General features: G+C 44.5%; 1 protein-coding gene across 1 annotated transcript in view; it reads right to left on the bottom strand.

The window, feature by feature from the left end:
* CDCA7L (cell division cycle associated 7 like) overlaps positions 1 to 19,664 on the bottom strand; it is a 32,953-nt gene extending 13,289 nt beyond the window's left edge. The window contains exons 1-3 of the mRNA XM_088457376.1: positions 19,473 to 19,664; positions 6,293 to 6,409; positions 1,132 to 1,446 (exon numbers count right to left, since the gene is read on the bottom strand). Of these exons, the coding sequence (XP_088313502.1) occupies positions 1,132 to 1,446; positions 6,293 to 6,409; positions 19,473 to 19,499 (459 nt within the window). The 5' untranslated portion in view covers positions 19,500 to 19,664. The remainder of the gene's footprint in view (positions 1 to 1,131; positions 1,447 to 6,292; positions 6,410 to 19,472) is intronic.
* Positions 19,665 to 22,330: the final 2,666 nt, after the last annotated feature.

Here is a 22,330-nt window from a genome sequence, read left to right as displayed (position 1 = left end):
GAAGAGATAGGGGTGGCCAGGAGATGCTGGGGATAAACGAAGGAGGAAGCTACAAGTGAGAATGATAATAAACAGGAAAATTGACAGGCCCAAACAGCGCCCCCTGCCCTGCGCCATGGCACAGGTCGCACTATCCTAGTTACGGCCCTGATTTGCACTACCTATCACCATGGAGTCCGCCTTATCGTGATTGCTTGTACTAGAACCATGGTGCAGTTGGAGAGCAGAGGACGTAAGGCCGCTGTATCTGTACACAGTATGTACTCAAGCAGACATCCACATTCATGACAATGCAGCCTATCAATTTATTAGGAATCATTGACAGCATGGAAATGCACGAGGCACTTTGTGATTTGATAAGCCTGAATAAAGGCTCATCCCATAACATGGCTGCCTCGTACTGCTAAATTTTCAAGATATGACAGCCAATCACGATTACCTTCCGCTGGCCCAAACCGCTGACTGTATCAGCCATATGCCAAACTAAAACATTAGCGCAGAGGTTCCCAAACGCAGTCCTCAAGGCTGATATATCAGTTCAGGCTTTAGAGATATCCATGGTTAACCACCTGTGCTCAAGTCAAATTGACTGAGGTACTAATTAAGTCACCTGTGTCAACTATGGATATCTCTAAAACCAGAACTGTTGGGGAACCTTTGCAATAGCCTTTAATTTAATAGGAGACACACCATGGGGGGGAAAGAGAAAGAGATATATATATATATATATATATATATATATAAAAATTTTGCTCCAGCCAATCAGCTCCCAACTGTCATCAGTTTGAAAAATGACAGTTGGGAGCAGATTGGCTGGAGAACCATTTATCATACACAATCTGCTTCCAACTGTAATTTTTCAAACAGATGACAGTTGGGAGCTGATTGGCTAGAGCACCATTATCAGATGCAACAAGTTTTAATCACTCGTTGTGAGTGATAAAACTAGATTATAAAGCACCAACCAATTTGCTCCTGTCATTTTTCAAACACAGCCTTTAAAGTGACAGAGAAAGTACCAACCAATCAGCTCCTCTCTCCAAGCTTTGATAAATCTCCCCCAATATTTGTATAAGTTATCGCACAGAATCTTGTCTCTGGGTGAATTCATCTTTTAATACAGGAACTCACCACAGCTTTGTTTTCTTTAATGTTCATGGCCCTTTTAAGCAGCGCGCTGGAGTTTTCCTGGTTAGACTTGTCATTTTCTCTCCCGGAAGCAGATTGAAGTTTTACATCATTGCCGCTCTGTGGCTTCTTCCCCTTGGCAGACCTCTTTCTGGCTTGCAGCTCCGTCTTTGGTTTAGGAGGAAGACTGGAAGACTTTTTCTCCTTGTTCGGGAACTGCAGGGCAACACGCAGACCAAACCTTCTCTTTTTAGGTGGCGTGGTTTCCTTCTCACTATCAGATAGCACATCGTCTTTATGATAATCATCGCTGACGTCCTAAGCAGAGAGTTATTTTATTATTAGTCACCTATAAGAATGAGTGGTCTAGCATGTTGTGTACATTCAGTGAGACATCTGTCTATCACCTTGCGACCAAGACATTATATACAGTAACAGCAACTATTCCAGATCATGACACGGTAGTAGTACATGCTATAGGATCTCCCACCATTAGCACACCGTAATCCAGAAGTGAAGGTGGTCAGCACTGGCAGTGTTAACTGAGCAGTAGGGATGGCCATCGATGATTCGTAATCATCGATTGTTTCTGGCCAATGTCGAATGTTTTTCTCACCAGACATCCACGAATCCACGCCCCAGATTGGCCCACGGGCCAGTTAGTCATAGAACAGGGATGACCATCGGTTGGTGAAGCCATCGATGGTCATCCATTGCATAGTTGATTACCATTGATGGCAATTTTATATTTTGCCATCGCTGGTAACCATTCTGATGGCCATCCCTACTGGGCAGGAGATTGAAAACTCCCACTTAATATGCATAAAGTACATGATTTCCCTGATTGGATAAAAGCAGCAGCCAATCAAATTAGGTGCACCATTTATTACACAGCTGCTTGGTCAGCTAAGCTGGATTGGGTTCTCACCATACATTGCATTTGTAAGAAAAAATCTTTTAGTTTGTCAATTTTTGTGAGATTTAGGGCCATATTCACTTTGAGAACGAAAAGTCCGTGCTGGACTTTTCGCTACACATCGCAGGTTTTCCGGGGATAAAGTATCGTGCGCATGCCCGCATTATCACCGTATTCAATAAAAAATCAACGAAAACGGGAGCTGGCGGAAAGCTAAGTATCGCCAAAAAACGGGAATTTATGGGAAATATTCCAGGGACCCCCCTAAAGATGTCTGGACCTGGGGATCACTATGGGTACCCCCATTTTTACCTGCTGAAGGAAGTCAGGGTTTCTAATAGCCGCGGCAGGTGCATATTTGCGGCTATGAAGAAGGGGTGAAGAATAGCACTTCGATTTTTTATTTTTTTGGTAAAAATAACTATTGCTATCAAATTTGGGGTACATGAAAATGGGGGTAAGCATTTTTAAGTCCCTAAAATGATTTTGAAAAATTCAGCAAAAATGCACCTGCCGCTACTACCGCAATGAAGGAAACACCTGCCATGACATTCCCAGGGGTGCAGGCTATTTTTTTTTAAGCCTGCACCTCTAAACCCCAATTCCGCAGTTTTTTTTCACCATGTCAACCATGGTGAAAACTTGTCCCCGTTTTTTTTTTCAAAGACTTTTCGCAGGTACAGGGATAATTGAAACATGCGAAAATGAAGTCATCGGCGATTCCGACATTTCGCTCCAAATTGAATATGGCCCTTAGTTTTCTGTGGTAGAGCTGTATATGGAGACTAATGATAACCAAGGGATCTGTGCACTATAAGGGGTCTATTTACTAAGCCTTGGAGAGAGAAAGTAAATGGAGATAAAGTACCAACCAGCTCCTGTCACTTTTCAAACTAAGAAATCTATTTAGTAGTCCTTGGATGGAGATAAAGTGGCCGGAAATAAAGTACCAGCCAATCAGCTCCTAACTGCCATGTCACAGACAGTGTTTGAAAAATGAGTTAGGAGCTGATTGGTTGGTACTTTATCTCCGTCCACGGCTTAGTACATAGATCACACAGTCTATACATGGCAGTTAGAAGCTGATTGCTTGGTACTTTATCTCCACTTTCTCTCTGCAAGTCTTAGTACATAGATCCCCAAATCTCCACATCACAAATCAGACCAGCACCTGCTGGCTGAGGCCAGACTACAGAGACGAATGCCTTTCTATTCCAACTTCACTGACAAATAGATTGGTCTAAGTGACACGAGTTTTCCATTTTTAAGTCTCCTTTATTTTGACACTATTCTGTATTAACCTTGTAAATCTATATCTATATCTATCTATCTATCTATCTATCTATATATATATATATATATAGATATAGATATATATATATATTTTTTTCAGTGCACTGTTGCTTTACACTATAACACTTAATATCTTTTGCTTCTTGGGATAAGTTTAAAAATACAGTTACAGGGAAACCAATGGGTAGAAAATCTGTATAGTATCCTGCAGAATCTAATGAAATGGTAAAAGAGAGTAAGGACACTTGGTGGGGGAGGCCACACTGAATGCTACCTAGTCTGGACTGGGTCTGTGGCAGTGTGAGCGATCAGAAATACGAGTCAGGGAGGTGGTGGCTGATTAAACGAGGCTGGTCCACCATTGTATAGAGTGCACCAACATGGAGGTTTCCAAAAGTCTGTATTAACAGCAGTGCCTAAGCCTAGAGCATAAAGATTAGTACACACAATCATTCTAGAGAACCCGCTCTACTTACTTCTACTCTGGTAATTAGCATTGGGTGAGGGCCATCCTGTGGGCTGTGCAATACCAACCCAGAAGATGGCTTCTATCAAACTTTATGGAGGGGTGTAAAAATGTGAATATAAAAATTATAAATCAAACACACACCGAGAGGCCAGTTCATTAGACACACCCACTCAGTGACTGCATCACAGGTGCAGAGAATGCTATCTGAAGCAGTTACTGCCATATATAGGGTGGAAGGGTTCAGAGGAAGACCTGGGAGCCTAAACAATAAAGGGACTTTGGATGCAGACAGGTTACAGTCACATTACAAACCTCAGAGAGAAAAAGTCCTTTCAAAATGTACAACTGTAACTTGGTTAGAGATGGCCAATGGCAACACGCCGCCAACATTTGTCTGCAACAGGTCCTTTATTTTGGCTATTTACTGAGCAGCACAAACACTGACAGATACATTGCCTAGTATGATAAAAGGAGAGTTATGGTAAATCGTGCCTTCGTTAGCCCTTTCTTCGAAGTCCATAGGGTCTGCAGGGAGACAATGGGGTTTAGGTGGGCCCTGGAGGACCGGACACGAACAGCAAAGCTTTTCAATCCCAGGATGCCCCGGTCCTACCCCCTATACCACGTCCACAGCCTGAGGCAACTCAGTTTTGTTAACAAGCCCAAGGCAGGAGACGAGAGAAGGAAGACTGGTACACTGAAGAATCACACTCTCACACAGAGAAACAAACAAGTGACCAAGAGCAGAAACCTATAGAGGCCAGGTGCGTCATGGCAGGTGCCCTGTGGACCCTATGGACTTTGAAGAAAGTTAACAAAAGGTAAGTTTTACCACAACTCTCCTTTTCTTCTTCAGGGTCCATAGGGCTCCACATGGAGACAATGGGGATGTCCCAAGCAGTTGTTCAAGGGCGGGAAAGCTCCTGAGTTGCTAGGAGAACCCTACGCCCGAAGGAAGCATCCTGAAAGGCAAATATAGCAAAGGCATAAAACCTAAGAAAGGTGTGGCAAGAAGACCAGGTGGCCGCCCTGCATAGCTGTTCAGCTGAGGCGCCACGCCAGGCTGCCCATGAGGGACCCACGAGTATAATGAGTGTATACCGTAGCCGTCACATGAAGGCCAGACTGCGTGTAAGCCTGTGAGATAATGCGAATACATCTGGTCAGAGTCTCTGTTTGTTAGCTGGCCATCCCTTCTTGTGGAATCCATATAGGACGAAGGAGTCAGATTTCCTGATGGATGTAGTAAGGTCCATGTAGATCTTCAGAGCACGGACCACATCCAAAGAGGCCTCACCTGCCGAGAGGTCTGGTGATTGAAAGGCCAGAACCACAATTTCCTAATTTAGGTGGAAAGGAGAAACCATCTTGGGAAGGAAGCCCGGGCGTGTTCTAAGAATCGCCCTGTCCTGATAAAAGATTAAAAGGGGGAGCGACATGAAAGCGCCCCTAAATCCGATACCCTACGGGCAGATGCTATAGGCAGAACAGTCTTCTTCGAATGGAGGTTCCTGAAGTGCTTGGAGCACCACTGCTAAATCCCATGGAGCCACAGGAGGGATAAATGGAGGGTGTATACGTAGAACACCTTGCAGGAAGGTGTGAACATCCGGTATAGGAGCAAGTCTGCGCTGGAACCAGATGGACAAAGCAGAGACCTGAATTTTCAGAGATACTAGGCGGAGGCACAGATCCAATCCGGCCTGAACAAAGGCAAGAAATCTAGACATCTTAAAAACTTGAGGGTCATAGTTTCTCGTAGCATACCATTGGAAATATGTATGCCATATTCTGTGATAAATCCTGGCTGAAGCCGGTTTACAGGCCCAAGCTTGGTCTGGACCACAGAGCTGGAGAAACCCCTAGCCGTTAGGAGGGATATCTCAAGAGCCAAGCCGCCCCCCCCCACCCTCATGCAATGTTGAGGGTATACAATCGGGAAGCCGGCTGCCTTAATACCGGCAGCCGGCTCCCCAACTGTCATATTCCGCCGAGGGTGAAATGCCCGGCGTCTAGATGTAGACGCCTGACATTTCCCCGACGCCGGGGAGGGGGACTTAGTGTTAGGCAGCCCCCGGGAGGGTTTAGGCAGGGGGGAGGGAGGGCTAGCCAACCCCCCCCCCCCCCCCCCGGGGGATTTAGGTTTAGCGGGGATGGGGGGGGGGGGATTAGGGTTAGGCACTTGGGGGGGAGGTTAGGGCTAAGCACCCCTAAGGAGGGTTAGGGGGTCAGGTTAGGTTAGTAAGTACTTACCTATCGACGATCGGGATTTCCAGCGCTGTCGGGCTTCCGCTGCCGGGAACTCTGCTTTGGTCGGCCAGGCGCTGCCGGGAATCGAACCATGCGGCCGGCGGTGTTTCATTCCGATTCCATGTTGAGTCCTTCCCCAAGGAGTTACTGCACCTATTTAAGTAGCTGCTCTGATATGTGATTTATTGCGATGTATGCATAGAAGATGTTTAGTGTCAGTAACTTTTACTTCCTACCTGATCGTCCGTCTCTTTCTGTGTAAACCCTTCGAACACACCACTCTCTAGATCGTCGTCTTCAGTAAAAATCTTCTGCAGGTCTTCTGTGATGTATTTGGGACGAAGGATACGTTTCTGCAGATTGATGAAGCACAGAACAGGTTAAATATCAAGAGATAGCACCTCCCAAGTGTCATGATTAAAATGTGGTGTTTTCCCCACTTGTGACATTGCTAGCCTAAGGTGCACACAGAAATTGTAGAATAAAACTATCCCAAAACCATGTAGTAGTATACAGATGAATAGAATATAGTATGCGTAAGAACATACATATACACTATTAAAAAAAAAAATATATATATATATATATATATACACACACACACACACACACGTACGTACGTACGTACATACGTATGTGTGTTATATACACACACACACACATATGTACATATTCACTTTGAAGCTGTCCAACTTTATTTTTTTTTTCCCTGATTACAGGGACACAGGTTATGAATGTAGGTGGGTCCTACCATTAACAGAAGTGTACAAATTTACCTGGAAAATACACATGCTGTATGACTGCACTGCAATTCATCCTATGCATGCCTACACACCAATTGTGTTTCTGAGCTTTGATGATCTGGTTTCCTTCATCTCTTCTGAGCCCAATATCACCATTTTGAAAGACATGGACTATAACTGACTTATTCTTCAGATTGGTAGGGGGCATCAGAATTAACATCCTATAAAAGGAGTTATATTATTTCTTTTGCAGGTGAACTAGGAGATACCAGCGGGCCCTTAATTCCCCACATGCTGGTACTGGTGGTTCTCCAAGTACCAGCATGTGGTGAAGGTTTGCTGGGACTTCTAGTTCCACTGTAACAGACACTATTGAATCTTTTTTTTTTTTTTTTACAGTCAACCTGGCACCCACCGACCAGGGGTGCCGGGGATAGTACCGGGCTACCAGTCTGAACCCCTCTAGTGGGGGGTCCCCACCACCACAGGGATCTACGGTCTGATAATGCTTTGAGTCCCCCAGCTGTGCCAGTATACCCCCACTAGAAAGAGTCCCGTGCTGGTTGTGGAAAATACAGGGGACCACTACTCATTTTATGCTTTGTATTTCCAAAACCAAACCAGGATTGGCTCACTGAGCCCAGTGCTGGTTAATGAAAATATAGGGGAACCCTACGTTCTCTCCCCCCCCCCCCCTCCTGTTTTCAAAACCAAAACCGGCCCAGAAAAGCTCGGTGCTGGTTGCGCTTTTATAGGGGAACCCCACTTTTTTCTAGCTAATGGGCGGCTGTAGAGCAGTCACCACCCACTTTTCATGACCTCATCTTTGTGTGCTGAAGAAAATTACATTTGTTAGGACATACACTGTTTTGCAGGGCTGGCGCAGGTTCAGTGTAAATGGGGAATAGCCCGGGCATAAGGTACAGTGTGAAAAGGCTGTGAGCAGCTGTGATACGGCATGAAATAGTGTTCAAAAACCTAGGTCAGAATGAGGACTTGCTGAAAGCAGCATTAACAGGGCATGAGCCTTTTTAGTGTTGCACACATACATTCTGTAAGCCCTGATCACATCCAAACATTGAGGAGAACCCTCCTGATCCACAATACCATCCTGTTGAATAGTCAAGTCAATTTCCTAAAATCAAAGGGAATCTGGAAACAACCTAGTGTTAAAAGGAGGGTTTAGTCTTTAGGACAGCCATGACTTCATTGAAAAAAAATAGGTATGGTCAGGAAAGAGATCCCAACCCTGGCACTATTTGTACTATGGAAATGGCCATGTATGCAGTGTCGAGTCTATCAAGGCCAGGGGCCCAAAAGGTAAATGTTGCAATTCCTGAGTATGGCAGCACAACTGGAGTAAAGAAAGGAGCCTGTACATAAAGAATCCCCTTCCAAACCTCTGAACGGAGAGCCAGCATTTCCTTGAAAGAAAAGCAAAAATGCTGTACCTTCAGGGACCCAGCGCACAACTCCACATCAAGCCACTCTAGCAAAACAAAAAGCACTAAACAAACCTAAAGGATGATGTGGGATTCTTCTCCTGCTCACAGGAAATACAGGTCTTCCAGGCCCAATGATAATGGCAGAAACCAGCTTCATCGCCTTCAGCACAGTCATAGCCTCGATAGCCACACCATTATGGTGCGTACACACTGGGCGATAAAGTGGACGACTGAACGATAACGATATAGTTATCATTCAGTCGTCCACTTTATCGTCCATTTTTAACCCCAAAAAGATGAACGATGACGACGACACGCGTTCCCGTGGGTCGTTCGTCATCATCGTTCATCGGGCTGACATGCAGGCCAACCTGACGATCTCGTCAGGTTGCTGCATGTCAGGGAATGGGGGAGAGAGCCCGGCACTGAACGATATCGTTAATGATATCGTTCAGCGGCTGTGCTCAATGTCATGAACGACATTGAGCACAGCCTGCCGGGGACACACTACACGATATCGCTCAGGGAGCATATCGTGTAGTGTGTACCCGCCATTAGAGGCAGACAAGGTACAGATAACTGTTGTAAAGGGCCAGGCCAGTCCAGAACAACTAGAATGATACACGTTTCTTATGTTATCTTTTTGAAAACCACAGGTAGAATGGTTACCTGAAGGTACAGGTAAATGAGAGGATATTGCCAGGGAACTATCATAGCATCTCCCTGGGATTCCTGTAGCAACAGCTCTTTACCTTGTGGTTCTACCTGGACACCAACTTATCCAAGTCCTGCTGAGGTAGTCAGCGTCCCAGTTGTTAACTCCTGGATTAAACACTGCAGCGAGAACCAAAAAATTCCCCACAGCCCACCTCATGATCCAGCTGCTATTCCTCATGACCTGAGCACTTCTGGTACCACTTAAGTATAGAGGAGGAGGAGGAGTTAAAGCACCAGATTTGTAAGTGCCAAGGTCCCTCATTATACCCAAGGGGTCATTACAAGCGACTTATGTTACATGTCACATTAATATTTAGAAGTTTAGATGCACCACACACAAAAATGAAGCCAAAATTCAACATTTTAAAAATATGACAATATATGTGTAGTCAGAATTAGTGCTTAGAAGCAGAAAACAAAAATGTACACTCTTGGTTACATTTTATTGTTTATATGTGCGACTCATGTTAAAACATAATTGACCTAGGAACCGAGGAGACATTTAAACCTACCCACCTAATTTTTTTTTTTTTTTTCAAGACACTAAAAACTTATTATTGGCACAAACAATAAACTGAATACAAACTATACTTAAAATAAATTTTAACATGCGACTCACGTTACATTTCTATCCCCCAGTCAAAGGGCTCTGATACAAATTACTCAAACCTGTAGAAATTCACGTGAATTAATCAATGTAGGCCTATTTATCTCCCTGATTATCTGTGAAGATGTACAAAATATTTCATCTGGTGGTGATGGCCATTTCCAGTTGCTGCCAGCTTGCTACCTTGTGCTCCCTAAGTATTCGCAAATCTCTGATGTCCTTGATCTCACCTGGGTAACTCTTTCCATCATATTCCACATAGAACCAGTTACAAACATTAACTACATCATCTAAACCAGGACTCGACAAATCCAGGGGGCCAGGTAGCCATGGCTACCAGATTTTGCAGTGAGGGAGGAAGCAGATCCTGATCAGCTCTGGCGGAGATTCGTGCCTATAGTATTGCAGTGTTCAGATCATGCACAGGAGTGCATGTGATAAGTTTCACCTGCGCTGTCTGCTGTGCCTCTGTCCATCCCGGCCTGCACTGGCGACTCCTCCCCATCCTGGCCTGCTCTGATTCCTGCTGTCTGTCCAGTCTACGCTGATTTTTCTGTACGTCCCAGCTGTCTACGGTCTCCTATCTCCGGCTGCATAGAGCTCTCCGGTAGTAGGGTCTATGCGTGGCCAGGGATTGCGGAGCGGCTTCAGAGGGATAGTGGGGAATTTGTTGTACTTTCTGGCACCATTATTTTATGTGAAATGTGGTCCGTTATTACTGGAGGGTGGAGCAGGGGAGCTGTGCAGAGGCCTCCATTTTACTGTATCCATTCAACTGCATACATTTTGTGGACTAGTATAGTGTGTATAACAGTTGCATAACACACAGAGCTGTGCTCCTCACTCACTCCTGTAATTGTTTTGGGGGGACCATGGTCTGGCTCCTACACTTTCATCCTGGCTCCTAGATTTTAGAAAAATGTGTCAAGCCCTGATCTAAACTCACTGTTACATTAATATACTACAATCGTTTAGCAGCATACTAAAATGTTAGCGGTTATGTGAAATTTTATTTATATGTATTGTGTCGTATATTTCATGGAAAAACCCCCAGTGTCCCCCAAGAATGATTAAGTAAGCTTGAGTATATTTTTCATGAGAGAACGGTGCGTATGTTTACTGGAGTTGGTGTAACGATGTTATTACACTGCCCAGAACTATTATCGTTTGGATGGTTTAGCGAGTTCTTCAGATTAGACTTGCTGGGGAATGGACCTGGTGGAGCACAAAAAGGCAACCAAACAACTCCTTAGAGCAGTGGTTCTCAAACTCGGTCCTCATGACCCCACACAGTTCACTTTTTCTAGGTCTCCTGGCAGATCCACAGGTGATAAATTACTCACTGACATTTTAAAAGATCCACAGGTGGAGCTAATTATGGCAAACCACTGACTACTGTCCTTGCGACAGCTACATGCTATTGCAAAAGGAAGGTGCGATGGTGGCATCTTTACCACTATTCGAATGGCCATCTTGCGGTGTATTGTTTTATTTAGGGACTTAGCTATTTTGTGATGACCATCCCTGCATAAAACAAAAACACAGTAACGAACCAGATGCTTCTTTCGGTCCCCTAACGCAGTGGTTCTCAAACTCTGTCCTCATGACCCCACAGGGGGTCACATTTTCCAGGTCACCCAGCAGGTGCGCAGGTGTACTCATTACTCACTGACACATTTTAAAAAATCCACAGGCGGAGCCAATTATTTATTTTACTTGGGATTCTTTGAGGAGACCTGGAAAACATGCACTGTTTGGGGTCCTGAGGACAGAGTTTGAGAACCTTTGCTCAATCACAATGTACGGTGAGTGGCCAGATCCTCACAAAGAATGACGTAATTTACGCTAGTGGACCTCTTTTGCCTTATATTTACTAAATCCTTTATGGTGTACAAATAAACAGGGGTCAGTACTTTGCTTTTCTGCATTTGGCATTGCATGATTCCAGAGCCAGTAGCACAAATGTTAATTTAAGTCCCATTGTGTAACACTTACATAGTTTGGTCTTTCAATATCACTATTTGGAGCATCAACTTACGCGAGTTACCTATCTTCCCACCTGTGGTCGGCCGTCAGAACCTACAGGTGCACAGCATGAAGGAAATTTACTCGCCCATGTCTAGGTTAAATTGAAGTACTATAAAAACGAACCATTCTAATGACTTAATGGAAGAATATTTGTGAGTAGCTGTGAGCCATTTTTACAAAGAATAAAAAAATTACTTTGAAGAGAAACTGCATTAGCTCCTTCGCCTTTGTGCGACTGTACCACGACCCTGCTGAGAATGCTGTGCGCCAAATAATTTTTTCCCCCCATTTCTTCTTTTGCTTCCACCTCTACTCCCAAGGAGCCAGCTTCTGGGGAGCACAATTACAGATTAGGAACAAAGAAGAAACACACATCACCCCATTTCTAGCTGGGAACTGATAGGTTCTAATTAGGAAAACTTGATGCTGATTTTCAAAAGGCTACTTCCTCCCCTACATCACCACTATTAAAATAGTTTCAGGACTCCCCTCCACGATTTTCAAGAGTCTCATTAAACTGTTCACAAGTCCCGTCAAAAGTAAAATGCTACACTGTAAAATTCTTGCTTTAGGCTGCATAACGAAAGTCGTCTATATTTAATATAAAGGATAAGTGGTCTAAACTTGAATGCAATTGTAGATTTCAGACAGCACTGTTTTTTTTTTTTTTTTTAATTAAAATAAAAAAGTTGCTAACCATGGTGCTCAGGCATGCTGGCATCGGAAGCATTTATCACGACAACCAGTTGAGGATAAGAAGCTACCAACTGACAGCCATGCTTTGCCTTTGAAGTGGGAGATCAGACCAGTTACAGTTAAAGGGTAGCATGGTGCCTTTCCATGGTGGATGCGGCCACCTTGTTTGCTGAACCAAGATTCGCAAGGATGTATGCTATACAGCAGAGATGGGGAACCTCCTGCCCGGGGGCCATAGAAGGCACTCGGAATCATTTGGTAATCACCAACTATTGTGGCCCCGCCCCCATATGATGTCACAGGGAGGGGGCGTGGCCTGCACCAGGCCCACAAATAATGTTATATATATCAAAATGGCCCTCGGCAGAAAAAAAGGTTCCCCACCCCTGCTGTACAGTAACTAGGATTCGGTGAATTGTTAGCTTGTATTCTCTAATGAATGTTAGTGCAGGCAGCCAGTTTGTGTGCTGAACCGTGTGGAACATACATATTACAAGAGACAAAGACAGAACTGAAACAGGGCTGGGGGAGTAGGAGAGAAGATTTTATACGCTTGTGTATTTTCACCTCAATAAAAAAAAAATCCTCCTTTACTTTTAAAGTGTCACAAAACTCTGCAACACCTGTCAAGCGGGGAGATGTATCAGACCTTTGAGAAAAATAAAGTGGAGTTGCCCACAGCTATCATTTATCAAACAGTCTCTATAAACTGACAGAAGCTGATTCGTTGCTGTTGGCAACTTCTCCACTTTCTCTCTTGACAGTATGATACATCACCCCCACAAACGACAAATCATTCCAAATACAAACCACACATAAAAACAGAAAAGTATATACAAGGGTGACGAAGCAGATGCCTGGCTGAAGGTATAGAACAGCGTTTCCCAAACTCATTCCTCAGGGAGCACATAACAGTGCATGGTTTCCATATTTCCTAGTTGGTGCACAGGTGTATTCATTACTGGCTGACATTTTAAGAGATCCATAGGTGGAGCTAATTATTTTGCTTATGATTCTGTGAGGAGACCTGGAAAACATTCTTCAGGGACCACTAACAGTGCATGAGTTTAGAAAATACTGGTATAGAGGACCCTGCTCATGAGAGCTTACCAGGTCCCCCAGCTTCTGTGGAACTAGACTTACCAACATACCCACCCTGGCACAGCTTTAGCATGCCTAAATAGCATAACTGTGGCAGGGCATGCTGGGCTGTGTATTTCTACAGCAGCTGGAGGTCCGCATGTTGAATACCCCTGGCCTACAGTCTAGAGAAGGAGTAGACAACACATCCCAGCATAGCATGCTAAAACTGCGGCAGAGCAGGCTGGTATGTGTCGTTCTAGAGCAGCTGGAGAGCAACAAGTTGCCAACTCTGGCCTAGAGCAGCATTCCCCAGGGACCTCTAACAGCGTATGTTTTCCATATTTACTCATTCAGTATCACAAGGGAGATAAATAGAACCATCTACAAAACAGTTTAAAAATGTGACAGACAGTAATGAATACACCTGTGCACCAACTAGGAGATCTGGGAAAAAATACACTGTTAATACCTCTTTACCATCGAAAACCTGGCTCCAACGTGGGATCACTGACCAGGGACTGAGCACGCTTAGGAGCCAAGTTTTACCTTTTTTTACATTGGACGCTGGACCCAGATTATTCCCCGGTCCAGCTGTTCACACCAGACCCTGGTGTTCCGTGACCCAAGTCTCCTGGCATTACAGTGGACGCTTGGAGAGGTCATCTCCAAGCGCTATTGAAGCCAGCCAATCCTGCCATTTAGATCGGCCCGTTACCCGGGTTATTTTTCAAGGACTCTTTTCCGCTGAGACGCAACCCGGGTAGATCTGGCAATAACCCAGGTCATTGCGGCAGTAGAAATAGACCAGGGGTTCTCAAGTTCCACCAATTGGCCATGAGTTAATCTATTTTGCTGGGTCAGTAATTATCCCACAGAACGAAGTCCTTAAAACATGATGAACCACTGTTTTGGACCGTGTGGACTATACTTAGCCACTAGGAGCTAGTGGGGCTCACAATGGACAAAACGTAACTGGTAGGACATTCGGACATTACTGATACATTTACACAACCATATAACGTATTGTATTTATAGCTACCATACTAAAACCAGAATTCAATTCTCCGTGGTATGCGGCCATGATCTCCGGCTGCACACATTGTGATAAAATACAGTACTCCAACAAGTGTTCTTTCTAGCACCCAGCTCCTGTCACAGCCCATGCAGTTTTTTTTACCTGTCTGGGGTGGCGCTCTCTGCTCTGGTGCTTCTAGCACATTCTGGGCCTGATTCAGAGATGGACGCTAATGCGATCACAGCTACGATTTCATACACATCACAGCTGCAAAAATATGCTAATTGTTCCAAAGATCTCCCGAGCATAAGGACGCCCACTGCTGCTTTCTTACACGCTTACAATGTCGCTTATCTGCGTAAATATCTGTAACATCAACGCAAATTGAGCAGCCATATTGCCCTTGCGGGAGGTCTGACCAGCTGCAGACTTGGCAGCTATCCTGACTCGCAGAGGGTTCTCATGCTGCGTAGGAGATCGCAAAGGGCTAATTTATGCATGCCCATGTAACGGCGTTCAAACAATCAGACACGCCTGCGTTTTTCTGACTACCCCCCCGTTACCATCCCCCAAACATTGACTACCTGTCACTCACTTTGAGAGTGGATCCTCTGTGCGTTCGTAATCACAAAGCAATCACTGCGCACGTGCGACTTATAAGCATGCGCACTGGCAAACAATCGCTCGATCAGCATCTAATCGCCATTGCATTCAACTCTGAATCAGGCCCTCTGTTCAGTATCTCAGCAGTTTGTTGCATCAGCTGAATGTGCTAGAAGCACCAGAGCAGAGTGTGTGACACCCCAGGCAGGAAAGAGGAAATGCATGGGTTGTGACTAGAATGAACAATAATCACCAATATTCCTGTAGTGTTCACTCTAGCTCCGGTGGCAGGCAGGGCGCCAGAGCTAGAGAGGACACTTCCGTGTGCGCGCCCGAAAAGGGGGTGCAGTAATTGAAAAGGGGGCGTGTCTATAAGACGCATCCCCTTTTTGTTACTCTTGGGGGCGTGCCCGGCCCTTACGGACACGCCGGGCAGCTCCCAAGCCCTGCTGACAGGTAGAATAGATTCCGGGCGCATGTGCCCAGCATCAATTCACTGCACATTTCCCCACCCGCGGGACATTGCGACCCGCGGGTAGAGAGCACCCGCAGGCTGTCTTAGCGGGGCACAGCGCGTTGAGGGCAGGGCACTTTTTGCCCTCCAGAAGGAGAGCAGGGTGCAGCGCCCTGTTAAAACAACCTAGCGGGAACATTATTTCTGCGCATCTCTATGTTGGATTGTCACAATACCCCATAACAGTTGAAATGCTCATTCTTTAGTCCTTATAATCTGCATTACCAAACAGGAAATATTTTCCTAAAGGTGCCGCCACTCCACTGCCCTGCGGGTGCTACCTGCAGCCCCCTTTCCATAATAAACAAAGCTCAATGAGGTTGATGTATGAAGCAGTGAAAAGAGCGGTGAAGTGGACCAGAGGAGAAGTTGCCCATAACAACCAATCAGCTTCTACCTAGCATTTTATAGAAAGCACTTGATGAATGTTACCTCCATGATGATTGGTTCTATGGTTAATTTCTCCACTCTTATCACTGCTTCATACATCCTGGCACACAGTCTCTGTCTAGTTTTTTTGGGCAGGAGTGTGAGAGAAACAGAGAAGTTCTGATTAATAATGCAAGACCACACATCCCAACCATACCGATTCTGGTGTGACCGTCTCAATTTCAGAGGTCTGTCCCACCATTAACATGTTCCCCACAACCCACAGAAGTTATTAGGCATATCTGTTTGGGATGGCCCTCAGTAACCAATGATTGGCAACCATAAATCTTTCTGATCTGATGGAGATCCTTTCACCATTCAATGCCGGTCTTTCAGCTTCTTTCCACAGGCTGCTGCCATCACTCCTGCTGTGTACACCAAGGAGGAGAAACGGTGTCCACAGCAGAGCTCTTTTGCCACTGTCCACTGTGCATGCAGACACACTAGCAAACCATATTGGGTATGAAATACCCTAAAATTAATCCTTCCAAAGGGGGAAGGACGCTAACCCTAAGTCCCCCCGGGAGTCCTTAAACCTAAACCTTTCCCGGGTAAGTGCTAAGATACCTGGACTTACATAGTTCGGTACAGTGTGTCGGTCTGTCTGACTTCCAGCGTCAGGGTTAAGATAGACATTGGTATTTCGATGCCTATCTTAAGTCCCCCGTCGGGATATGGACCGGTGGCATTTAGTCCAGTCTATTAACTACATCCCAGCAAACCATTGAATGCTTAACAGACAATGGATGCATATCATCGTAAGGCATGCTGCTGAAGGTTCCTCCAATGCATGAAACAAGCCAAGGGTATTTTAGCAGGAGTTCAAAGCACGGGCATAGTGACGCAGCCATGCATCTCGTGTACTGTAGTTACACCCCCATGTCCTGTTCCAGACTTTTATAAAGTTAAGATGATATTTTTTGCCCCCAGTGCTCCAGCTGGGACGAGGGCCCACACAAAAAGTCATGTTCCCAAGGATTTGGTAAAGTTGCATTATAAAAATCTTGGCTAAAGCAGAAAAGTTACTTGAGACTAAAGGGGGGTATCCACTAGACGATAAAGTTGAACGATTATGATAAAATCGTTCAAACATCGTTTGCAAATCGTGCAGTAATTGTTTCTAACGATGTACGATGCGCGCTCCCGCTGGTCGTTTGATCATCTCCTCCATCGACTGAACATGCAGGTCAATTTCACTTGATTGCTTACAAATCGTTTACACATCGTTCACGCTGAACGATCAAACGATGAACCACTATCTGCCCACTATAGCTGAAAGCTCTCAATCACAGATTAAAACAACATAGTTTATTGTTAGATCTTTTGCAAATTGTTCAGAGTGGAAGATCATATTTCAAGGGAAACTTCAAGGGAAAATCGTTAAGAGGTTGGACAGGGATAAAATCGTCTAGTGGATGCCCCCCATAAGGAAAAAAAAAAAAAAAGAGTGCCAATACCACAGTAATAAAGCTATGATCATAATATAGGGGGCGATTCAATTGTTTTTTTGGCACCCAATCTGTCTAAAGTGACAGAAGATCAGGGGGTGATATTCAATTATTTTGGGCCTTTTCGCACAGGTCACACAGAAATAGACCAGGTTTAGCCACATAAGCGAGTAAACCCAGCGCGCCCAAGCAGCAGTTTCGGTGCCCAAAACTTTGACAATTTCCGCTCTGCACCTCAGGAGGGTGCAAGCATAAATCTGTGTGCCCGCAGCATTTGCGCCCAATCAGAACAACAATTGAATTGCTCGGTCAGGAAATGATTAACAGCCGTTGGCGAAAACAATTGAATTCCCCCCCATAGATTTATAAAAAATGTCGGATTCGGCAGCGAAACACAGAAACATAACACTGCAAAATGTCAGAATATTTATACTACTCAATAAATAAAAAATGTCAAGAAAGTACTATATTAATAATAATAACAGCTTCTTATATAGCGCAGCATATTCATTGCACTTTACAAACTGAAATAACATTAATAAAACCAAACTGGGTAGTAACAGACAGATATAAAAGGGCCCTGCTCGCAAATTATATATATGCACGGAATGACACTCCAATACAGCGGGCAACGGCCGAGGTGCACTGCATAATAAAAGGTATATCTGGAAGCAAGCGGCACTCAAACGGACTTTTCACACAATAATACTCAGGAGCTAGATAATGCCTTCTAGCTCCTGAGTATTATTGTGTGAAAAGTCCGTTTGAGTGCCCCTTGCTTCCAGATAGATATATCCGTGTGTGTAACAAAAACACAAAGAGCCGTATTAAATTTGAGTCGCACTCGCGATACTTTTTCGACTCCCGGACTTTCCGCCTACTTCGCCTGTTTTGCATGCGGAAAAGTATTGCCTACGTATACCCATATTCAATTTGAAAGTATGCGAAAACGGGATCCGGAGAAACTGAAATAACCGGAAGTCCTGTCAGATTTGGGGAAACCAGCCTGACACCCCCCAAAAGGTGCTCTGATATGGGGGTTAGCTATGGTTACCCCCGATTTGGCTTGCTGAAGGTATTTGGTGTTTTTAAACGGGCTTAATAGCTGCTAAATAGCGTTTTTGTAGTGGTGCAGAATAGTATTCAGGAGGTTTTTTTGCAGAAAATAACTTATCCCAGCAAATTTGGGGTACTTAAAAATGGGGGCCAGCATATATTAAAGTTGCTAAAGTTGAAAAAAATCTTGAAAAACCCATCTGCCGCAAGCACCTGCAATGAAAAAAAAAAACCACATGGGGCATACTTGGGGACCCCCCTAGAGTCTAGTTCGCTAGTTTTTAACTTTGTCCCCCAACATTATTTTTTTCACCCCCAAAATTAAAGTGATTTTTTTTTTGGGTGTTCTTGTTTAAAAAGAATTTGACGCAGTTTACCTTTGGGGGACTGAAGGCTGCACGGGGGTTCCCGCAACATTGCACCCCAATTCTGCATTTTTTTCCACCAGCTATTCATAGGCGAAACTTTTTCGCCTATTACATTGCACTGACTTTCCACCTAGGCGGAAAGTCTTTCTAATTGAATACGGCGATACTTTTCCACATGGCAAAATGACATCATCGGCGAAACTTTTTCGCCGATTCCGGCTTTTCACTAAAAATTTAATACGGGCCTAAATAACTTACAGAAAGTCAGCAGCTTCACCACAACAGAATATCTCCAATATGATTTACAAAACAATTCTCCTAGTAATCAGAGTACTGTCATGGAACACTCAATGGACCATGCGACCTGCACAATGCTGGAGGGAATATACTCAGTACAATGTAATTACTAGCAGCAGAGTAGCTACGGTAGCTACAGGGATATATATTATGTATACAGACGATTGCATAGAGCATGTTGTGGAGATGTAACACTAGTGGGGGTAAAGTGTGAGCACAGCATTGCTGCTCCCAGCAATACATTCCGCACAGCATACAGGCTTCCGCTCCACTGGCGCCAAATCCAGCAGCAGCAGCAGCACAGCCCCTGGCCGCACACGTGGAGTAGTCACAGGCAATCCGGGTGTATAAGCACGGGGGTCCTCACCTTTCCTGCAGCTGCTGCTGAGTCCATGGTGATGGGGGTCCAGCTATGTCACACACACCGTGTAGGGGGAAACAGATACAGCCCTCCTGCAATTAGCACATACACACAACATGCAATGCAGCCGCCTCCAGTCCAAATCTCAGTGCAGGATGGGAGGAGACACCGGCCAGGACGCCCCCTCCCCAAAGTGCAGGAACACAGAGTCACGCCCACATCACTTACTCACCCCAGGGCTGCACTAATACACATGGGACAGTGCAGTGCTTTTTCTTTTTACATTTAAATGACATTGCTGAGTAGTTTCATTACAACTTGTTGAAGTAATCTCAGCATCATTCCTCTGAATAATCGGCCACGCAGAATCCTCTAGCTCCATCCCATGCACTTATTAGGGGTCTATTTATCATTAAATGCTTTTGCTGTGAGATGGGGGAAGTAGGTATAACAGAAAATGTATCTTCATTCTGGGAAAGATCATTTGTTGAACAGTATTACAGGATTTTAACAACCTGACTTTAATTTATACAGAGGCTTTCTGACTAACCTTTAGATTGAATTTTAAAGGTTATAAACTGACATGACTTGATTAATAGCAGCATTTATTTATTTATTGTTGGCCATAGTTACACATTTAGTATTCATTTTATATGTTTTGCTCACTTTATCTGTACTTAAAGTGAATCTGTTATCTGCCCATTGAAACAAATGAGTGTCATGGAATAAGTATTTGTCTAGTTCACTTTCTGTTAATGAGCGGAATTCAATTGATTTTACCCCCCTTCGCGCCCGACGGAGCTATTCAATTGTTGCTCCTGTCAGGCGCGATCCGCTGCTAGCGCTCCATTTCAGCTCGCAGCCCCAGAGGGGGGCGGGCTGAAATTGGTGAAAAGTGACCTGTTTGGGCGCCCAAACGGCACTTTTTGCGATCGCGCCCAGCACTTTGGTCGGGGTTAGCCGATTTACACGGCTAAACCCGACCACTTTGGGCGCGAGCAGCGCGAAAAGCTGGCACAATTGAATAGCGGCCCACGATCTCCCGTCACTTTAGACGGGAGATCCGGACCGCGTAATCAATTGAATTCCGCCCAATTACTGAACTTTTAATTGTTCATATAATACCTTAAGGGAGTGGTTCCCAAACTTGTTTGAATCTCAGCACCTTAGAGTATCAGTATTTTTTCACAGCACCCCTAGGCCAAAAGTTTGTTAGAGAAATAAAAAAATTTGAATGAAGTAAAATGTCATCCTTAGGTTCAGTTGGGATGCAGTCAGAATGCCGGCCGCCGATATCCCGAACAGGACGAAGATCCCCGCGGAAAGTCCTGTCAGATTTGGGGAAATCAGCCTCACACACCCCAAAAGATGCACTGACATGGGGGATCACTATGGATACCCCGAATTGCCCTGCAAAAGGTATTTGGGGTACTTAAATGGTATTAATAGGTGCTGTTTAGCGTATTTGCATAAGGGGTGAAGAATAGCATTTAGAAGGTTTTTTTTTTAGAAAATAACTAGTCCCAGCAAAATTGGGGTACCTGAAAATGGGGGGTAGCGTATTTTAAAGTTGCTAAAGTAAAGTTTTAAAAATTGTGAAAAATCCACCTGCTGCAAGCACCTGCAAAGTAAAAAACACATGGTGCATACTTGGACCCCCTGGAGTCTATTTCGCTAGTTTTTAAGTTTGTCCCCCAACTTTGAACTTTTTCGCCCCCAAAATGAAAGTACTTTTTTGGCGTGTTCTCAAATGTTTTTGTAACTTTTTTTGACGCAGTTTACCTTTGGGGGACCGTCTTAAGGCTGCACGGGGGTCCCGCAACGTTGTACCCCAAAACCCCAATTCTTCACTTTTTTCCGCCTATCAGAGGCGAATCTTTTTCCCCTATCCGAATGCATTGACTTTCTGCGTACGCCCGTACACACGGAGCGATCAGACAACAATCAGATATCGTCTGATCGTCCTGCATGTGCTGGATGCTCGATATCAAACATGCAGCAACCCCCTAACGACTTAGTGATCCCGCGATCAATGATCGTGGGTCCCTAGAACAAACAGGCTAACCTGGTCGATATCGACCAGGTTGGCCTGCATGCACGGGCGACAGAACCGTAGCTAGACATTTTGGTGCCCTGTGCGAGAAAGAGCATTGGTGCCCCGCCCCCACCACCACCAACTGCCAGAGTTTGCAAGTATAAAGGCAGCTCTGTGCGGTGGCACTGACCGCACCACCCTAGCTACAGTCCTGACTATTGGCTTTTTGTAAAATATATATAATAAGAATTCTACACATAGATTAACAGATCAACAATAATAAATAAATATCACATAATATGGAGCTGCAGCTCTCACCAATCTAATTAAGCTCAATTTCGGGCACTATAAAATCATATCGATAGCGATATTATGGATGAACTGGGTATGATTTTTATAGTTCCCGTATTTGAGCTTAATTAGATTGGTGAGAGCTGCAGCTTCATATTATGTGATATTTATTTCTTATTGTTGATCTGTTAATCTATGTACAGAATTCTTATTAAATACTTCTGAAATATATTTCACAAAAAGCCAGTACACACATGTATATGTGTATATATATATATATATATATATATATATATACGCGCACACACACACACACAGTGGTCGACGTGGGCATGGCTAAGCACCATGAGTGGTGTGGCAACGTGTCATGTGGTGTGTGGACACTCAAAAATGGAGCGTGTCATGCATCCCTCTCATTCCTACCTTTAATCTCTCACCCTTTGCACCTCTCACTCAAATACATAGGGGCCCATTTATTAATGATTGCTTTTGCAATGCGATCAGGGCATGTCAATATACCGCTCATGATCGCATTACA

The sequence above is a fragment of the Taudactylus pleione genome, unplaced genomic scaffold (assembly GCF_031769625.1).
Source record: "Taudactylus pleione unplaced genomic scaffold, aTauple2 ptg000758l, whole genome shotgun sequence".
NCBI lineage: Eukaryota > Metazoa > Chordata > Amphibia > Anura > Myobatrachidae > Taudactylus > Taudactylus pleione.
Note: the sequence above shows the minus strand (reverse complement) of the source record. Positions and strands in the feature narration are given on the sequence as shown.